This window comes from Drosophila tropicalis, unplaced genomic scaffold, assembly GCF_018151085.1.
Source record: "Drosophila tropicalis isolate 14030-0801.00 unplaced genomic scaffold, ASM1815108v1 contig_573, whole genome shotgun sequence".
In the NCBI taxonomy this organism is placed as follows: domain Eukaryota; kingdom Metazoa; phylum Arthropoda; class Insecta; order Diptera; family Drosophilidae; genus Drosophila; species Drosophila tropicalis.
Window position 1 is genome coordinate 5057836 of NW_027173049.1, and position 18964 is coordinate 5076799.

General features: G+C 46.9%; 1 protein-coding gene across 1 annotated transcript; it reads left to right on the forward strand.

Moving 5' to 3' along the window:
* The first annotated feature begins 13250 nt into the window (after positions 1 to 13250).
* Positions 13251 to 18533, forward strand: LOC137575512 (uncharacterized). Its single transcript, XM_068288094.1, has 3 exons — positions 13251 to 15755; positions 15915 to 18148; positions 18470 to 18533. Exons 1-3 carry the CDS (start codon positions 13251 to 13253, stop codon positions 18531 to 18533), a joined length of 4803 nt encoding a protein of 1600 aa, XP_068144195.1.
* The last annotated feature ends 431 nt before the right edge of the window (positions 18534 to 18964 follow it).

Genomic DNA, 18964 nt, shown 5'->3' on the forward strand with positions numbered 1-18964 from the left:
TTGGCATCAATCTTTTCACCGCCAGTCGAGTGTCGTGGCAAAGTCGCTGTGTATTCAAATTACCCAATATCACAAACGTGTTCAGCCACAAACGTGTTCAGCCATGTCCATGTGCAGCACGACCGCCTTCCAGAAAATTCGCGGCAATTCCAGATGATGATAACGCCAAAGCTTAGTCATATCCTGTTTTTCACCGCCAGTCGAGTGTCGTTGCAAAGTCGCTGTGTATTCAAATTACCCAAATTATCACAAACGTGTTCAGCCACAAACGTGTTCAGCCATGTCCATGTGCAGCACGACCGCCTTCCAGAAAATTCGTGGCAATTCCAGATGATGATAACGCCAAAGCTAAGTCATATCTGTTCGTGGAGGGGCGGAAGAATCCAAATAAGCCGCTAGTGGTTGGCGGGTGCCAATGTCTTCAAGGGTCTGGTGTAGTAAGTAATTAAAACGCGCGAGGACTTCGTTTTGAACTAATCTATATTTATTGATATTACTTTACACTATGTCCCGACACACACGAGATGGATGCGGGTTGGAAAAAGCAAATCGCAAGAAAAGAACGGGTGTTCGGGTTAAAATCTCGTATTAGATTAAATGGCGATGCCCATCGGAAAAATCAAGTCACCCCTCCTGGTGTGACCGTAGATGCCGAGGATCAAAAAACCCTCCTCACTCCTCACTGCTCTTCGCCGCTCACTGCTGTTCACCCGGTGGCGTGAACATACCGCCCTCCTTGCAACATGTTGCAATTGCCACACTGGACATATAATGGATGGGGGACGGCAGCGTCCTGGAGCGCCTAGATCCCACAGGAACCGGAGACGACTCATCCAAACATGGTGCTCTGGGCTGCGGGCGTACCACTATGACCGGGCACACAGCCTGGTTGGATGACCTCAGGATAGCGGCCGGCCGATAGAAATAGGGGTCGGCTAGGATCAGGGTGGCGAATTTCTCCCGGACCGGCGCCGACACTTCCCGTATGGGAGTGCGGATGAGCAGGTCCTCTTCGACCCGGAATATAACATTCCGTCGGAACGTCTTGTCAGACCTCGACTCGAGGACGGCCGTGCAGGCTTGGTCGACCCCGACTTTGGTCACAGCCAACCCCAGGGACCGGGCAAAAGAAAGATTGATGCGTCTCTCAGCCGCACACGCATCGAGGAGGACGCGGGTCTCGAAGGATTTCGATCCATTGCCCAACCGGAGGACTGCTGTTGGCAGGACAGTCGTCGTCCTGGCGTGGAGCAGGGAGGAGAGCGAGATCTCGGGTGCGCCTTCTGGGGAAGCGGAGCGGTCGGACGAAGATCGGGAGCGTGGTTGTGGCGGTGGTGCAGCACGCCCGGGGGGAGGGTGATGGGCTGCGACGCCGGGCTGAGGCGAGTGGTCTCGCGGTTGGTCGGCCATATGGAGCAGGGTATGGTGCCTTTGCCCGCATCTTCGGCAACCATGGCGAGTCCGGCACGCGTCGGATGAGTGCTCGTGTGCCAAGCAATTAGGACAGTACTTATTTATAAGCACCGCCTGGAGCCGCTTTTCCCCTCGGAGGTTCAGGAAGCGCTGACACTGATGGAGCGCATGAACCCCCCGACAGACCCGGCATCGGTACCCGTTCGTCCCATGTGGAGCAGATCGTTTGCTGCGGTGGTGCGGCAGACGCGTGGGGGCCATGTCTCTATGAAGGGGCGAGCTGAACGAACTGCAACGAAAGAAATTACGTAGGGGAGAGTGGATTAGTCGATGCACGGGAACGAACAACATGCACGGAGACGAGGACATTTGAACGGAACATAGAGGGATTGGGAGTCATGATAGGGTTTTAGGCTCAGGACTCCTGCTGTCTTGCAACAGGATGAGCTTCGCTACGGGTCTTCGGATAGACCCACGCGCTGTGGTGACATCAGCCACTCGGACGAGTCCGTCAGCCCCGGGCAGAGTGCGCTCAATTCGCCCTAAGCGCCATTCGTTGGAGGGGAGATTATCTTCGGACACGATCACGAGGTCGCCGGTCTGGAGGCTGCGAGTCGGGGATGTCCACTTATTCCGTTTGTGAAGCTCCTTGAGGTACTCACTCTTCCAGCGGCGGCGGCTGGATTGCCTTCAGTCGCTGCCATCGGTTGATCAACGACATAAGCTCAACCAGAATTTCTGGTTCCGCAATGGATAAGAGCGGTCCTCCAATCAGAAAATGTCCCGGGCTTAGGGCCAGCAGATCCTCTGGATCCTCGCTCATGGGAGAAATTGGCCTGGAGTTTAGGCACGCTTCTATCCTACACAGGAGAGTGGAGAGTCCCTCGAACGTGTACTTGACAGTAGAAGAGGATTTGTAAAATAGGGTCGTAAAACTTTTGACCCCTGCTTCCCACAGTCCTCCCATATGGGGCGCGCTTGGGAACTGCCAGGATAAAATGTGCTGGGGAAATGCCTTCATTATATCGTGCTTGGTGGCGTTCAGGAAATCTTTTTCGAGCGCCTTTGATGCCCCTACGAAGGTTTTGCCATTGTCGAAGTAAATGCACTGTGGGCATTGTCTTCGTGCGACAAACCGAGAGAAGGCTGCAAGAAATCGTTCCGTGGTGAGGTCGGAGTTAGCCTTGAGATGTATCGCCTTCGTGCTGAAACACACAAAGTCGCAGACATAACCCTTAGTAATGAAACACGCACGCCCGGTGTAGTTCTTGATCTCGAACGGCCCTGCGAAGTCAATGCCCGTGTGAGTGAAAGGCCTGGAGTACGTGATGCGCTCTCGAGGGAGATCACCCCTCATCTGAGTCTGTAGTCGTCGACGATGAACGATGCAGACTTTACACCCCTTGATGTGGGACTTTACCAGGTTCTTAATCCGTGGGATCCAGAATTTGGTGCGCAGATACCGCACCATCAGTTGGTTGCCGCCATGCAACGTGATGCGGTGGGCGAATTTGACAAGCAGGCGAGTGAAATGAGTGCTATAGGGGAGGAGAATAGGATGACGTTCATCATACCGGAGAGACTCAGCGGCCCGGAGTCGTCCGCAGGAGCGGAGTACCCCATGCTGGTCGAGAAATGGATTCAAATTGAGTAGCGTGCTGGATGATTGCAGGTGTCGCCCTTCGCCAATTGCCCGTATCTCCGCGATGTATTCTCGACGCTGGGAGGTCCGGATCAAGGCGCGCTCGGCGGAGAGAAGTTTGTCATTGGTGAGGCGGACCGTGGAAGGCGTCGAAATCCTTTTGGTGGCGAAGCGTAGGATGTACGCGATGACTCGTAATTCCCTACCGTAGTCCGAGAAAAGTTAGCTGACGTCATCGAGTAGGGTGGTCGCGGTGGTGTGGCACTGGACTCGTTGCTCCAGCTGGGTGTCCGGGAGTTCATGATGGCCAATACTCGGGGGCTCGCTGGAGCCAGTCCGGCCCATGCCACCAGAGGCTGCTGGCCGATAACTCGGCCGCGGAGACTCCACGGCTCGCCAGATCAGCGGGGTTGTCCTCGGAGCGCACATGTGACCAGCTTTGGCCACTGGTGCTCTTGGAGATCCTGGATTGGCCACGAAGGTGGACTAACTGCACGGCGGTTTATTGAGCCAAGGCAACACGATGGTAGAGTCGGTCCAAAACTGGGAGGTTGCAGGTGGGATTGGGAGTTCAGGAACGATCGACGCCCAGAGATCGGCTAGCAAAACCGCTCCGCACAACTCCAGCCGAGGCAGCGAGACTGTTTTGACTGGAGCTACACGGGTCTTAGCCGTTAATAAATGGACTCTTACTAGATCGTCGTACCGAACCCGCACATATAGGGCTGCTCCATTCGCTTTCTGTGACGCGTCACAGAAGCCATGAAGCTCCCACGAGAGCTTATCGCTGGTGTTTAGCCAACGGGGGATGCGGAGTTGACTGAGGCCTGGGTAATCCTGCAGAAATTCGTGCCATTGTTGCAGCAGGAGAGGTGGCAGAGCATGATCCCAGCCCAGTTCGGTAAGCCAGATTTGCTGCATGAATATCTTCGCTCGGATAACAAATGGGGCCAGGCAGCCAGCGGGGTCGAAAAGTTCAGCCATATGGGACAGAACCTGCCGTTTGGAGATCGACTCCTTCAATGGTGGGTCCGCTACGGTGAAGAAGAAGACGTCCTCGGCGGCTTGCCAGCGGATTCCCAAGGTATTTGCAGTGCTCGCGTCTTCCAGCTCGAGAAAGTCCTCTCGTAGCAGGTGCTCTCTCGGAATAGCTTGAAGTACTTCCTTCTTATTGGAAGTCCACTTCCGAAGCGGGAGGGCCGCAGATTGGAGGGCAGTTTGAAGCTCTCGTATGGCGAGACTGGCGTCGGCTTCAGTGTGAGCGCCGGCAAGGACATCATCAACATACATGTAGTTCCGAAGGATTTCGCTCGCCTGAGGATACATCGCTTGCATGTCTTGTGCCAATTGAAAAAGGACTCGGATCGCCAGGAATGGCGCGCAGTTAACCCCAAACGTGACAGTTTGTAGCTCATAATCCTGAATATTAAAAGGGGGTATGCCTGGGGTCTACTCGGATTTGTCGATACATCTGCGTTATGTCAGCGTTAAAAACGAATTGAAAGAATCGCCATTTCAGTACCTGAAGCGTGAGATCGGCCTGAAGAGTAGGGCCGGTGTGCAAGACATCGTTAAGGCTGACGCCTCGTGTGGTGGGGCTCGACGCGTTAAATACCACGCGTACCTTGCTGGTGGTGCTATCGGGCTTAAACACCGCGTGATGAGGGAGATAGAAGTTTTTCCCATCTTGAGGCGGCGTCACCCGAATCATATGACCCAATTCCTCGTACTCTTGAATAATGGCATCGTACTGCGTTTTTAGGACGGGATCCTTGATAAGGCGTGCTTCATTTCGCAGGAATTGAGCCAGTGCAATCGGTCTTGAGTGGCCTAAGTCGACGCTATTCGGACTTTTGAATGGTAAGGTCACAACATATCGGCCGTCCTTTTCTCTTTGGGTGGTCTCCTGGAAGTTCCGCTCGCAGAATACGTCATCCTCCTTTTCCGGCTTTGCGGGAAGGTCTTCCACCTCTTAAAACTTGGTGAGGAGTCCAAAGATGGTTTCTAGCCCGACGAACTCACCAATATCCTTTTTGATCCGGTCTCCGAGGACCTGGGGAAACAGGTCTACACCGATAATCATGTCAATAGGCGCGGGCTTGTTGTAGTACGGGTCAGCCAGGGGGCGATCGAGGCACTGCGTCGGAACAGTGTTAAGGAATGGAGCCGTTGGAATGGCCCCTGACAATTTGGATACGACCAGGGCGGAGAACTCGATCTTGTTCAGTCTGTCACACGGGGGAGACAGCATCAGCAGGCACACCTTGTCGGCGCAGCCTCCATCACTCTGGCCCATGCCAGTAACCGCGACGTCTACTGGGTAGAAGGGGGGCTGGACCATGCTGAAGACACGCTCGGAGAGAAAAGTTGAATCGGCCCCCGAGTCGATCAACACCCGAATATGATGATCCACACCCCGATGGTGCAGAGTGACAATCGCTCTGTGGCGCTGGATGGTGGGGCTTGCGCAGCGGACGGCGAAGGCACGGACACATCACTAGGATGCAACAGCGTATGATGACGTTCCTTGCAGGTATGGCAATTATGCGCACTGGAGCAGCCCTTCACTTGATGACCGCGGGCAAAACAGTTCAGACAAAGTCCCTGCTGTCTAATGGTTTCCAGCCGCCTCTGAACAGGCATATCAAGAAAACTATGGCAGAGCCGTATTGGGTGATTTTCCCGATGGCACAGCTTGCAAGACGCCGGTTTGAGCTGAGCTTTCGCTGGAAACGCTTGGACCTTCATCGTTGCAGAGGATTTGCGGGGACCAATGGGGATGGCTTTTACACTTGGGGCCGACTTATGTTCTTCGGTGGCATCCAGGACACGATACCGATCGGTAAGAAATTGGTTCAAATCGGACCACGTTGACACGACAGTCTTATTGGGCACTGATTGCTCCCACAGGAGGATTGTGGCCTTCGGCAATTTACTAGTGCAGATGGCGATAAGTAAGACATCCCAATTCTCAGTACTAACACCCGAACGCTCAAGTGCGGTAAGACACCCTTGAAACGCGGTCTGCAGCTCTCGCAAGGATTTGCCCGACTCTTGTGCCACCGCGGGAATCTGAAGGAGTTGTCTGGCTTGAGTCATGACAAGCAGACGGCTATTTTCGTACCGTGCGGTGAGGTTCTCCCACGCGGCCTGGAAACCCTCATTCGTCAGGGGGGACTTAGCCACGATGGTTCTCGCTTCCACTCGCGTCTTGGCGTTCAAGTGATAGAGCTTCTCCACTTGTGACAAATACGGATTGGCGATATAAATGGCGGCGAACAAATCGCGGAATGTGGGCCATGCTAGGCTGTCGCCACCAAATGTCTCCACCTCACACGGAGGAACTCTATGCCCCGGTGGCCCCGACGGAGCGGTTGGCTGACGCCTAAGAGTCGTCATCTGTGCCGAGAGCTGTTCGATGCGTTCTCCGAACAACGTCCCGCATCGCACATACGCCGCGTAAGCGGATTCGTGCTTCGCCTTTATGTGGCTTATGTTTGCCAAGCTTTCCTCGTCGGCTTGGATTGTCAAGGCCTTGTGACAACGGGAGTATTCAATCTCGACAGTTGACCAAAGGGATTTGAGCTGCTCTAAGTGCATTTTAATGGAAAACAAGGGCACTTCAGAAGTTAGAGCTTCACTCTCACGAGCTTCAAACAGAGTCAATGCCTCGCACGCTAGAACGAAATCGGAGAGGGACATTCTGGAGTGTTCTCTACGCTGTTGTGATACGGATCGGGTGACGGGAGCGTCAGAACAGTGCGTCACAACAACGTGCGGAATATGGGTCTGGGTTGAAAGCTTGGAACGACCTTTGTGTTCACTCGAGTCTTTAACCGAGAATCTGCGACCCTTAGGTAGGCTGGACGAAGACGGACGGGACCTTGGTGATTCGCTGCGGCTGCGAACAGACGAGAACTTGCGCGAAATATCCGTATTTTCTCGCGTGTGGCTCGGAAACGAAGCCCCTTTAATGGGGATAGATGCGGAATAATATACGAACGCACGAATGCGGATTGAAAATTACACGTAGACGAAGCGAAATGATTACAAAACAAGTTTATATAGATTCGTAAGTAACGATGGGAGTACGTATAAAACAAAACACGGATGAAATATATAAATAAAGATGTATAGGATAAAAAGAAAATACGTTTTTATATAAATCTGGATCTGGATATATATATGTGCGCAAAATAATGGCCGGAAAAAATTGTATATATAATTTATAAATATGGACGGATATATATATGGGCACGATAATGCTAGAACAAAAATATATATGTATTTATTTAGAAATATGGGCGGATATATGTAAATATATATGTCCGCACAATAATGGCCGAAAAAAATTATAAATAATTTATAGATATGGACGGATGGATAGGGGCACGATGATGCTGGGAAAAAAATATATATGTATGGATTTATATATATATGTGCGGATATTTATCTGCGCGAAATACTGGCCGTAAAAAATTATATATATAATTTATAAATGTGGACAGATATACATGTGGGCAAAATAATGGCCGGAGGAAACTATATGTATCTTTATTTATAAATATGGATATGGGCACGATAGTGCTGGGAAAAATATATATGTATGTATCTGTAATATGGGCGGATATACATATATATGTCCGCACAATAGTGGCCGGAAAAATTAAATATAATTTATAAATATGGACGGATGTATAGGGGCACGATGATGCTGGAAAAAAATATTTATGTGCGCGAAATACTGGCCGTAAAAAATTATATATATAATTTATAAATGTGGGCAGATATATAAGTGGGCAAAACAATGGCCGGAGGAAATTATATGTATCTTTATTTATAAATATGGACGGGTATATAATTAGACGAAAGAAGGAAATCGGAAATAATGTGATTTGAATTTGGCGTACTTGAGCCGCCTATCGATATCACGACTCGACTCACGTGTCACCACTACTCCGAAAACAGCTGTCGACCGCTGCTTATATATTTGGTTTTGGTTTTGTTGTTTAATTATGTTAATAACAAAAAATTTTATTTTTGTGGTTGTGCGGAGGAAAAAGAACAAAACGAACGTTTTTTACACACCGCAAGTGTTGTGCGCGAAAACAAAACAAAATACCCGATCAGTGCATATGGACGAATGCTTTGATATATATATGCACACGCGTTGTTCACACAAAACGTAAGTAATTTGTCAATTAGTTGGATGTTGGGTTCCTTTCCCCTTCCTTTTTTTTTGTTAAATCAATGTGCGACACCGAAATGGATTATGTGTTGTGAATATGTACATATGTGCGTGCATGAATGTATGACTATGTAAGTATGTATGTACATACATATGTAAGCAAGTGCACCGGTTTTCAAATACGCGCGTGGGGAAATTAATTTCGCAACCAATTCGAACGCACAAGAAATCGCGGTGCATACGTTAATTGCTATTAACAAATTTTTTTTTTTTTGTGTTGTGCGCGTGAGGATATTAATTTTTGCAATTGAACCAATTCGGACACACAAGAATTCGCGATGCATACGTGAATTGCAATTTAAATTTTTGTTTGTCTGTGGTAAATGTGCGAAGGAATTATATGTATGTATATGGATATGTACATATGCGCGTACATCAACAGATGAAGATGTATGTATGTAAGTAGATACGCGCGTGAGGAAACTAGTTTGGCATGGAAATAATTCGAACACATATGAAATCGCGGTGAACACTTTGATTGCTAATTTTTTTTTTTTTTTTTTATAACACTTTAATAATTTTTGTTCTTTAAACCTTTACGCGGACTTGGCAAACAGCTGTGGAAACTACATGTACATGTGAATGCATATGTACAAAAGTGGAATTGTACCAGTGCAAGGAAAAGAACATAAATAAAAATGGGTAATCGTGGAATGGAAAACGAAAACGTTGGACAAACACGCCAAGGATTAGGAACTACCATGTAACCTTGGAACAGGTCAGGTATGTACATACAATATATAAAAGTGTGTAGGTCGCTATGGAAAAGCGGGAAAACCTCACACTTTTATTAGTATGTAGGGGCAAATAAGATGAATAATGAAATTTTGTACTTATCAGGAATTCCGCCGATGCAAGCTGGAAGAGCGGAAGGATATCCGGCTCGAAGGACCAATGTTCGTGGAGGGGCGGAAGACTCCAAATAAGCCGCAAGTGGTTGGCGGGTGCCAATGTCTTCAAGGGTCTGGTGTAGTAAGTAATTAAAACTCGCGAGGACTTCGTTTTAAACTAATCTATATTTATTGATATTACTTTACAATATGTCCCGACACACACGAGATGGATGCGGGTTGGAAAATTTACGATCGAAAAGAAGCAAAAGCAAATCACAAAAAAAGAACGGGTGTTCGGGTTAAAATCTCGTAATAGATTAAATGGCGATGCCCATCGGAAAAATCAAGTCACCCCTCCTGGTGTGACCGTAGATGCCGAGGATCAAAAAACCCTCCTCACTCCTCACTGCTCTTCGCCGCTCACTGCTGTTCACCCGGTGGCGTGAACAATATCTTTTTGAATAGTGGCCAAAATGAATTAATGTATTTCCTGTTCCTCCAGGTGCGTCCAGGAAAAAACAACGAAGCGCTTGCGTTAATGTTTCATATACTCGTTTTTCCTGTTCATTCAGGAACGGCACATTATTTTGAGTGAACTCCTGCAATGTATCAACATGTATTGCAGCTCTCGATTTTATTCTTGGTAGAATACATTTCTACTTCAATCAGTAGCTTGCTTGCAATTGTCAAGCATTGATCCTCAAACAGAATCAACCCTTCCCCTATATCTTTATCGGTCTAGAAGACCATTTAGCCAGACGGTCGCGGTGATCCGTTTCGCAATGGTATAAAAAAGACTTACAAAAATTGTATATTAATTTTGACCAACATTACTGGCATAGAAGGAAGTATCTGGAGTATAAAAAGTATATATTCTTAAGCAGCGTAACGAGACGAGTTCCAAAAGCTATGTCCGTCTAATACAACACACTCTTCCTAGACCAATTAAACTACAAGGTGAAATTCTGCATGTATGCTTGTATATACCCCCACAGTTTGTATATCTCAGATTAAGCTGCATCGGATCACTATATCATATAAGTAGCTCCCATAAAAGTGGCAAAGTTACCAACAGTGACTATTCTCCATAACTTCGTTAGTTTTTAAGATTTTGTCAAAAAATTTATTATAGGTAAGTTTATTACACATATACATGACTGTCCCAGAAAGATATATCATATGTTTGCAATTGGAATGATCTGTGAAACACTGTAACTTTGATCAATAACGTCATTATTTGCTATGCTTAGTGTTTATGCCCAACCGGGCAACACAACGGTTAAAAGAGGCGGAAGCTTTCACCTCGCGCCGCTCTCCCGATGGTGCCCATCGCTCTCCCCACGAAAGAACTCCCCACACTCCGCTCCAAGCGGGGCTTGGTGCCCTGCTCTTAAGCTAAGCTAGAGTTAGTTGAAGTTTATACCTGAATACATCAAGTGAAGTGAAAATACTCTCTGCGTGTCAAACAATTTACTGGGAGGAAAAAGGGAAAAGGAAAAGTTCACCTAGCTGCCATCAACCAGAAGGAAATTCGACCCCCCTACACAAACATTTGGTCCTTCGAGCCGGATACTAAGATCCTCTCGAACCACTAGCATCGGTGGAATTTCATCCATATTTCAAGCTAAGTAATTTTTTTTTGCAAATTATAGGTATATGAGTACATGTACATGCCTCCAGCATCCGTACCCATACTCACATACATATAATTGTTGGCATTGATTCTCCTAATCCAAGTAAAAATTACTTTCACGCAAATTTTTCCTCCTCAAAGGAGAGAAAATTTTGGTCCCCAAATTTTCATACATATATATGTGTCCAGTACATAAGGCGCCATATTGGTTCGCCCACTTCAAGTTTTTTTTTCTCGCACTTTGGCATATATAGGCCAAGTATATAAGGCGCCATATTTCATTTGCCTATTTCCAATATATATATTTTTTCGCAATTTCAAAAAAATATTAACACATATGTATGTATGCAGTGAATCAAACCTACGGAAAAAGTGATCTTCTACATATAAAATATATATATATATGCAAGCAGAGTGTGTGAATGTGACAAAAATTACAAACATATCCAGTGCTACATTAAATCCAAAAATAAAGGGTTTGTGCAAATACAGTCCACTCCTGGGAAAAGTGTGCGCGCAGTGAAAGGTGGTTCCAACGAAGAGAAGAAAATTTTCAATACGAATAATAAAGATTTTAAAAAAAAAAAAAAAAAAAGAACGAAAGTGAACCACCCTCTCACATATAAAAGCCACACTTAGACATTTCTGGTGACCAGACACCCTATAAAGTTGGGGGCATATCGGTTAGACACAGCAAAAGAAATCATATTAATAAAAAAAAAAAAAAAAAAAAAAAACCATTAATTTATATAAAGAAATCCGATCCATTCACACCTCTGCATATCGCCATTCCATATTTTCATATTTAAAAAAAAAAAAAAAAAGGGAAATTTTTTTTAAATACATATATGTATATACTCCAACATTTTACATATCCATACACATACATATATATACATATTTTTCCATACATAAAATTTTACATATATATATTCATATCCATATACATATACATATTTTTTTCCATACATAAAATTTTACATATTGATTCTCATATACATATCCATACATACATATATTCCACAAAAATTTCTAATTTTTTCGCACACAAATATATTTTTCCATCACCGCGAACAAATCCCGCTATCCCTTGCAGCCTATATACATACATACATACATACGTGCATACATAAGTACCGCTTAACTGCAGTATACCAGCACAGCTGCAAGCTCATGTGCCAAAGACCGGCACAAAGCAAACGACCAAAAGTAGCTGTGCTGTATACCCTAGGTTGGCAGGCACTTTGTGGGGTATATATGTTGAAGGGTCACGTTGAGGAAAAAATCGAATAATATTTAATTGGTAAAAATTTGTGTTCCGCGTTTTTGTTTATTCTATTCCCACGCGTTCCAAGTCGTATCTTTGGAGTTAGATTCCAATTCCAAAGTGTTTCCACGCGTTCCAAGTCGCATTTTTTGGAGTTATATTTCAATTCCAAAATATTCCCACGTGTTCCAAGTCGTATTTTTGGAGTTATATTTCAAGCCAAAGTATTCCCACGTGTTCCAAGTCGTATTTTTGGAGTTATATTTCAATTCCAAAATATTCCCACGTGTTCCAAGTCGTATTTTTGGAGTTATATTTCAATTCCAAAGTATTCCCACGTGTTCCAAGTCGTATTTTTGGAGTTATATTTCAAGTCCAAAATATTCCCACGTGTTCCAAGTCGTATTTTTGGAGTTATATTTCAATTCCAAAGTATTCCCACGTGTTCCAAGTCGTATTTTTGGAGTTATATTTCAAGTCCAAAATATTCCCACGTGTTCCAAGTCGTATTTTTGGAGTTATATTTCAATTTCAAAGTATTCCCACGCGTTCCAAGTCGTATCTTTGGAGTTAGATTCCAATTCCAAAGTGTTTCCACGCGTTCCAAGTCGCATTTTTTGGAGTTATATTTCAATTCCAAAATATTCCCACGTGTTCCAAGTCGTATTTTTGGAGTTATATTTCAATTCCAAAGTATTCCCACGTGTTCCAAGTCGGTTCTTTGGAGTTAGATTCCAATTACAAAGTGTTTCCAAGCGTTTCAAGTCTTATCTTTGGTTCTATTTCAATTCCAAAGTGTTTCCACCCGCTCCAAGTCGCATCTTTGTAGTTATATTTGAATTCCCACGTGTTCCAAGTCGTATTTTTGGAGTCATATATCAATTCCAAAGTATTCCCACGTGTTCCAAGTCGTATCTTTGGAGTTAGATTCCAATTACAAAGTGTTTCCAAGCGTTTCAAGTCTTATCTTTGGTTCTATTTCAATTCCAAAGTGTTTCCACCGTTCTTAGGGTTTTTTGGCAGTGTTCCAAGTCATTCCAAACGTACCAGCTCGTTTTCTGGTTTTTCAATCTATTTCAAGGCGTTTCAAAGCCGTTCGTCAGGTGGTTTGGTAGTGTTCCAGTTTTTCCCAAACGTTCCAGTTCGTCTTTTTGGCTAATTTTCAAGCCGTGCCAAGCCAGCTCACCACTTTATAACCGCCACTCTCTGGGGTTATGAGCACGAGCCCATCAAAAGACGAGAAAGCTGCTGAGAACACTTCCGCCCCGAGCAAATCCTCAATTGCTGCTCCAGGTCAGCGCCAGAGGAGTACCAGCCCTACTACTCCTCCTTCCCGAGTATTTCAGACCCTCTCTAGTCCACTAACTCTCAAGTCCGCACCATCGAGCACGACCTTTCAGCAAGCCACGTCAGAGCCACGACGAGCAAGCCAAAAAGAGGTCAAATCATTGGTACCACTTCCACAGATTTTGGTAACCGCCCCAAGAGTCACTCGGTCCGAGACCAAAAGGGTTTTAGCTGCTTCCACCATGGCTTTGAAGAAGTTTGTTTCCATTTGCGATAAACTAAGTCAGTTTGAAGTCGACACCCACGTCACGTCACTGTCCGAGGTCAGCGTATTTACGCTCCAAGTCCGTCGTGACCGAGTTCAAGCGTTGTGGGAGAAGGTCGAGCAGGAATATGAGAAATGCGAGGCACTCTCAGATGGTAAAGACGATAGCTCTGAAGATTTAGCCATCCAAGCTAAATATGACAAATGCTATCAAGTTTACGAGCGATGCACGGCTCGATTAAACGAGCTTATCCATGAAGGGTCTGCTCCGACTCCTCCGAACCGTCATGCGCCTACCTCTGCACCAGCAGAACGAGGCTGTCGATTGCCACCCATTGACACAGAAGTCTTTTCGGGAGATTATTTAAAATGGCCCACGTTCCGTGACTTGTTTACAGCCATCTACAAAGGCGATTCGCGAATTTCCCCTGTTGAAAAGCTGTACCATCTCCTAGCGAAAACGAGGGGTGAAGCCAACCTCATTGTAGCAAAATTCCCGCTTACAAATGATGGTTTTGAAACGGCATGGAATGCACTTAAACAGCGTTTCGAAAATAAGCGACTTATCGTGAACAGCCAATTCCGAGCACTTCTTGACCTGCCTCAAATTTCCCATGAGTCCGGAAAAGCATTACAGGATCATCAGAATGCTCTGCAGGCATCCATTCGCGCTTTTGAGCACTGTGGCCTGCCAGTAACCACTTGGGGAGGCATGTTCGTATTTTTCTGTTCCATCAAATTGCCAAAGAATACCCTTTCATTATGGGAGCAATCTCTGGGAGACAAGACTGCCATTCCAGAGTGGCAAATGATGGACGATTTCCTCACTGAGCGGTTCCGTACGCTCGAAGCGGTGGAAAATACAACTGCAATGGCTATTTCGGTTCCCACATCGAAACCTCCACGAAATCCGATTCCAGCCACCCGAAAGGCTAATACATTTGAAGCCAAGGTGACCACCAAACCAAAATCCTGTGATCTCTGTATGAAGGAGAATCACCCGGTGCGTCGATGTCCCCGCTTCCTTCAGATGACGGTGCCAGAGAGGGTGGCATACATAAAGAAAAAGTCCCTTTGTCTGAACTGTTTCGCAAGAGGACATCAAGTAAAAGACTGTCCGAGTCAGCACAATTGCTTCACGTGCAAGGGGCGTCACAATACGCTCCAGACCGAAGTGTGCGGATCTTTAATGGCTCAAGAGACGAGATTCGGTTGGGTCATTTCAGGCCCGTTGCAAGGGGTCCCCGTCAGTTCATGTGCCGCGTTCACCACGAGGGTCGCAGTTAGCAGAGAGGAGGGACTTGAAACTCTTCTCACAAGGTTTTGGGAGGTGGAGGATCTACCGGGCAAACCGGTAGGAGATTCTGACTCTGTTTGCGAGGTCAATTTCCAGAAGACCACAAGAAGAGATGTTTCGGGGAGATATACGGTCTCACTTCCGTTTCGAGATCCAACCAACATCAACCTTGGTCATTCCAGACCAGGGGCATTGGCTCAGTTCCTAAAAAACGAAAGCCGACTCCTTAAAAATATTCCGACAAAAACTGAGTATGACGCCGTCATCCAAGAATATTTGGACTTGGGCCACATGCGTCAGGTTCCATTTGACGGCACTAATAACAATTTTTATTTGCCACACCATGCGGTTTTCAAGCCCGACAGCACCACAACAAAGGTACGGGTAGTTTTTAACGCCTCTAGCAAGTCCACCAACGGAGTAAGTCTCAACGACATACTTTACCCTGGTCCGGTACTTCAGTCCGATCTCACTACTCAGATTCTCAATTGGCGTTTTTTCCGAGTAGTTTTCAATGCCGACATCACAAAAATGTACCGCCAAATTATGGTCGATCCAATCCATACGCCATTTCAGAGGATCCTGTTCCGAAATAAAGAGGGGCAACTTGGTGATTACGAGCTGAATACCGTCACGTTTGGCATTAACTGTGCTCCGTTCTTAGCCATCCGAGTACTTCAGCAACTCGCAAGTGATGTACAATCCAAATTTCCTTTGGCTAGCGATATTATCAAGTCCTATATGTATGTCGATGATGTCCTGGCAGGGGCTCATAATGAAACAACGGCAATCGCAATGGTCAATGAACTTCAAGACGCTCTGGGTTCAGCTGGCTTTCCCTTGCGCAAGTGGACATCGAATGTGAAGAGCGTGCTCAAATGTATTCCAAAGAGTCATTTACTGAATGCTGATTTCCTCGACATCGAAGAGGCCAGCACAGCGAAAACACTGGGAATCCGATGGAAAGCGACTACGGATGAATTTTATTTTGTCATCTCACCCCAAGATGTCAAGTCAGCTTATACTAAGCGAGAAGTCCTCGGGCAGATCGCCAAGTTATTCGATCCCGCTGGCTGGCTGGCTCCCTTTGTGATTCAAGCCAAGGTGTTTATGCAAGAGCTCTGGTTACAAGAGCTAGGGTGGGATGATCAATTGCCCAGTGAACTCCATCACAGGTGGCAGGATTTTACAAAGAGCTACTCCTTCCTTGACCAGATCCGGATTCCACGATGGGTTCTTCATGACCCAAATTCCGACATCCAATTCCATTGTTTTTGCGATGCGTCACAGCGGGCTTATGGTGCCGCAATTTACGTGCGCGTTAGCAATGACCAAGGCATATCATGCTGCCTTCTTGCAGCGAAATCTAGAGTCGCCCCGGTTAAAACGGTTTCATTGCCCCGCCTTGAATTATGCGGAGCTACACTTTTAGCGGAACTGGCAGCTGCAGTTCTTCCGCAGCTTCCAGTTGATAATGCGGAGGCTTTTTATTGGTCAGATTCCACCGTCGTACTGTCGTGGTTAAATAAGCCACCCCGCACATGGACAACGTTTGTCGCAAATCGGGTAGCAAAGATTGTGACGGCAACAAATGACGCCCCATGGAATCACGTTAGTTCAGAGGACAACCCAGCAGATCTCCCTAGCCGCGGCCTGAGTGCGCAGGAATTGGTACACAAGGATTTGTGGTGGCACGGCCCACCATGGCTACGGGAACCACAAGAGTCCTGGCAGCGAGCGACACCACTCCCACTAGACACTGCCTTGGAGAAGCGGGTAGTGAAGGTCCACGTCGCAATCGCTAAGCCAGCCAACGAGATATTATCTCGTTTTTCCAATCTGGCACGTGCCTTACGAGTGATAGCATATGTGATCCGTTTCGGCAGAAGGTGTCGTAAACTTCCAAACGATTACTCCGGGGAGGTGACCTCTAGCGAGATCAATCAAGTACTCCAGGCGTTGATCCGAGTCACTCAGCGTGATTACTTTCCGACGGAACATCGGTGTCTACAGCAGAAGAAATCTCTGCCCACGTCTAGCACCATTCTCAATTTGAATCCTTTCATTGACGTATCAGGTGTGATCCGGGCATGTGGGCGCGTGCAACAAGCAGCGGCCCTTAGTTACGATGAGCGTAACCCCATTCTGTTGCCAGTAGTAAGTCCGTTGTCCCGGCTGTTGGTGCTTTTCACGCATCAGATCTCTCTCCATGGGGGCAGCCAACTGGTAGTCCGTCTCATCCGACAGAGATACTGGATTCCAAGACTGCGGAATCTAGTAAAATCGGTGGTCAATTCATGCAAAGTCTGTGTGATTTATAAAAGAAGGCTGCAATCACAGCTAATGGGCACCCTTCCGGCCCAGCGAACTACCTTCGCACGACCTTTCACGACCACCGGGATAGATTTCGCAGGTCCTTTCGACATCAAGAGTTTCACCGGCCGCGCTTGCCGCATATCAAAGGGATATGTGTGTGTCTTTGTTTGCTTTTCCACCAAAGCCATTCACCTTGAGGCAACTTCGGATTTGAGTACCGAAGCATTTCTGGCAGCATTCGCTCGCTTTGTATCGAGGCGAGGGTGTCCCCAGCAAGTGCAGTCCGACAACGGAAAAAACTTCGTAGGTGCATCCAGAGTGCTTGAAAAAGATTTCCTAAGTTCTACCCAGCAGAAAATATTATCCCACTACAGCCATCAGAATCTGTCCTGGCATTTCATCCCTCCCGGGGCACCACACATGGGAGGGTTGTGGGAGGCTGGAGTTAAGAGTTTTAAAACTCTGTTCTACAAGGCCACTTGCAACCAAAGGTATACTTTTGAAGAGTTCTCTACGCTGCTGGCTAAGGTAGAGGCGTGTTTGAACTCGCGGCCGATTTCTCCTATGTCTGAAGACCCCACCGACTCTTTAGCTTTGACCCCAGGCCATTTCCTAGTTGGCGGTCCATTGCTATCCGTGACGGAACCTGAATTCAAGGATCAGGTACCGTCTATCATTAACCGGTGGCAGCGTCTGAAGGCCGTGAGTCAGCATTTCTGCACCCGATGGAAAGACGAGTATCTGAAGGAGCTACATAAGCGCAATAAGTGGCGATTCCCTTCTAAAAATCTTGAAGTGGGCGATCTGGTGGTATTCAAAGACGACAATCTTCCATTTAATGAATGGCGTCTCGGGCGAATCCACCAGACACACCCTGGCAGTGACGGCAATGTCCGCGTCGTCGAACTGCTTACCGCTCGCGGTATTGTGAAGCGTCCCGTCGCAAAGTTCTATTTCAATTCCAAAGTGTTTCCACCGTTCTTAGGGTTTTTTGGCAGTGTTCCAAGTCATTCCAAACGTACCAGCTCGTTTTCTGGTTTTTCAATCTATTTCAAGGCGTTTCAAAGCCGTTCGTCAGGTGGTTTGGTAGTGTTCCAGTTTTTCCCAAACGTTCCAGTTCGTCTTTTTGGCTAATTTTCAAGCCGTGCCAAGCCAGCTCACCACTTTATAACCGCCACTCTCTGGGGTTATGAGCACGAGCCCATCAAAAGACGAGAAAGCTGCTGAGAACACTTCCGCCCCGAGCAAATCCTCAATTGCTGCTCCAGGTCAGCGCCAGAGGAGTACCAGCCCTACTACTCCTCCTTCCCGAGTATTTCAGACCCTCTCTAGTCCACTAACTCTCAAGTCCGCACCATCGAGCACGACCTTTCAGCAAGCCACGTCAGAGCCACGACGAGCAAGCCAAAAAGAGGTCAAATCATTGGTACCACTTCCACAGATTTTGGTAACCGCCCCAAGAGTCACTCGGTCCGAGACCAAAAGGGTTTTAGCTGCTTCCACCATGGCTTTGAAGAAGTTTGTTTCCATTTGCGATAAACTAAGTCAGTTTGAAGTCGACACCCACGTCACGTCACTGTCCGAGGTCAGCGTATTTACGCTCCAAGTCCGTCGTGACCGAGTTCAAGCGTTGTGGGAGAAGGTCGAGCAGGAATATGAGAAATGCGAGGCACTCTCAGATGGTAAAGACGATAGCTCTGAAGATTTAGCCATCCAAGCTAAATATGACAAATGCTATCAAGTTTACGAGCGATGCACGGCTC